We start from the raw sequence: 2,500 nt of genomic DNA, 5'->3' as shown, positions 1-2,500 counted from the left end.
TCGATCCCTCCTCGCCACTCTTCCTCCTTCTCCCTCTCTCTCTTCCTCCGTCTCCTCTCTCTCTTCCTCCATCTCTCCTCTCTCTCTTCCTCCGTCTCTCTCTCCCTCTTCCTCCCTCTCTTCTCTATCTTCCTCTCTCTCCTCTCTCTTCCTCTTCCTCCGTCTCTCTCTTCCTCCATCTCTCCTCTTTCTCTGATTCTCTCTCTCCTTTCTCTCTCTTCATCTCTCCTCTCTCTTCCTCTGTCTCTCTCTCTCCATTCCGCTCTCTTCCGCTGTATCTCTCTCCTCTCTCTTCCTCTTTCTCCTCCCTCTTCCTCCATCTCTCTCTCTTCCTCTCTTCCTCTGTATCTCTCTCTCTCTCTCTTCCTCTCGCTCCTCTCTCTTCCTCTCGCTCCCCTCTCTTCCTCCTCTCTCCCCCCTCCAGCTCGTTCCTGTGCTCCTAAGGTGGATGTCATTGCGTCTCCTGGATATCTGAGTGTCCAGATGGACTTCAACCGGAGTGACCACAGCCTGCAGAATGAATACGGAGGACACCTGAGTTACACACTCCTCTATGGGAGAGAGGGAGAGAAGATGAAGGTAACACACACACACACACACACACACACACACACACACACACACACACACACACACACACAGAGCCTCCAGAATGAATCTGGAGGACAGCTGAGTTACACACTCCTCTATGGGAGAGAGGGAGAGACGATGAAGGTAACACACACACACACACACACACCCACACACTTCCGTAATCCATCCTCCCTTTCTTTTCATTAGTGTTGTGTTCTGTGTCCTAGGGTTTGTGTTATTTGCCCGTGCATGTTGACTGTTCTACGAGCCTGTCGTGTGTGTGTCTGGCTGTGTGTGTGTGTGTTCTCTAAGCCCGTGCATGTTGACTGTTCTACGAGCCTGTCGTGTGTGTGTGTCTGGCTGTGTGTGTGTGTGTGTTCTCTAAGCCTGTGCATGTTGACTGTTCTACGAGCCTGTCGTGTGTGTGTGTGTCTGGCTGTGTGTGTGTGTGTGTTCTCTAAGCCTGTGCATGTTGACTGTTCTACGAGCCTGTCGTGTGTGTGTGTGTGTGTGTGTCTGGCTGTGTGTGTGTGTGTGTGTGTTCTCTAAGCCCGTGCATGTTGACTGTTCTACGAGCCTGTCGTGTGTGTGTGTGTGTCTGGCTGTGTGTGTGTGTGTGTTCTCTAAGCCCGTGCATGTTGACTGTTCTACGAGCCTGTCGTGTGTGTGTGTGTGTGTCTGGCTCTGTGTGTGTGTGTTCTCTAAGCCCGTGCATGTTGACTGTTCTACGAGCCTGTCGTGTGTGTGTGTGTGTGTGTGTGTGTGTGTGTGTGTGTGTGTGTGTGTGTGTGTGTGTGTGTGTGTGTGTGTGTGTGTGTTCTATAAGCCCGTGCATGTTGACTGTTCTACGAGCCTGTCGTGTGTGTGTGTGTCTGGCTGTGTGTGTGTGTCTGGCTGTGTGTGTGTGTGTGTGTTCTCTAAGCCCGTGCATGTTGACTGTTCTACGAGCCTGTCGTGTGTGTGTGTGTGTCTGGCTGTGTGTGTGTGTGTGTTCTCTAAGCCTGTGCATGTTGACTGTTCTACGAGCCTGATGTCGTGTGTGTGTGTGTGTGTCTGGCTGTGTGTGTGTGTGTGTGTGTTCTCTAAGCCCGTGCATGTTGACTGTTCTACGAGCCTGATGTCGTGTGTGTGTGTGTGCATGTTGACTGTTCTACGAGCCTGTCGTGTGTGTGTGTGTGTGTGTGTGTGTGTGTGTGTGTGTGTGTGTGTGCTTTAACACATGTTGTTCTTGTGTTACACCAGGTGTTCTGTGTGGGCTGTGGGCCTGCGGTACGTGTGGAACCTTTGCCCGTAGGGGAACGGGTCTGTGTGCAGGTGCAGTACCGGCTCTACTCCAAACCTCACGGAACCCCCAGCGATCCTGAGTGCCGGCTCATCCCACAGTCAGGTTAGTGTCAGACACACACACACACACACACACACACAGACACACACCAACACACATAGAGACACACACCAACACACATAGAGACACACACACACACACACACACACACACACACACACACACACACACACCGACTATTTACCACGGCTAGGTTGGATTTCCTATTGTGACAGATTCATAAATAAGTTATTTGACGTCGTGGAGCAGGTGGGCACATATACAGATGAGGTGTGTTTTCTTTGTTATTATACCACGACTTGGTTGGATTATCTATTGTGACACGAGCTTTAGAACATCTATTTACTTTGATATTTGCACACCTATGAAGCAGTTCCAGGTTTTTGACTGTATTACGCTTGCATATCAATTTGCCAAATTGGAAGTACAAAGTGTAGCAACATGTTCGCTATGAAGTAGTCCCAAGTTTTTGACTGGATTACGCCCGGTATCAATGCGCCAAGTTCGTTATGAAGTTCAAATGAACGAGAGCGTAAATGAATGAGATGCTTTTAGGACCGTTACTCTGCATTTGGGTTAGGG

The 2,500-nt window shown here is 50.0% G+C and overlaps 1 protein-coding gene across 2 annotated transcripts in view; it reads left to right on the top strand.

Annotated features, from left to right (window-relative positions):
* LOC116223394 overlaps positions 1-2,500 on the top strand; it is a 10,982-nt gene that overhangs the window by 4,561 nt on the left and 3,921 nt on the right. For both annotated transcript variants that reach the window (XM_031579776.2, XM_042709490.1), the window contains 2 exons: positions 425-579; positions 1,816-1,960. In XM_031579776.2, the coding sequence (XP_031435636.2) occupies positions 425-579; positions 1,816-1,960 (300 nt within the window). The remainder of the gene's footprint in view (positions 1-424; positions 580-1,815; positions 1,961-2,500) is intronic.

Source organism: Clupea harengus, chromosome 2 (genome assembly GCF_900700415.2).
Source record: "Clupea harengus chromosome 2, Ch_v2.0.2, whole genome shotgun sequence".
NCBI classification, from domain to species: domain Eukaryota; kingdom Metazoa; phylum Chordata; class Actinopteri; order Clupeiformes; family Clupeidae; genus Clupea; species Clupea harengus.
The sequence above is the reverse complement of the archived record's forward strand: the minus strand, read 5'-3'. Positions and strand labels throughout refer to the sequence as shown.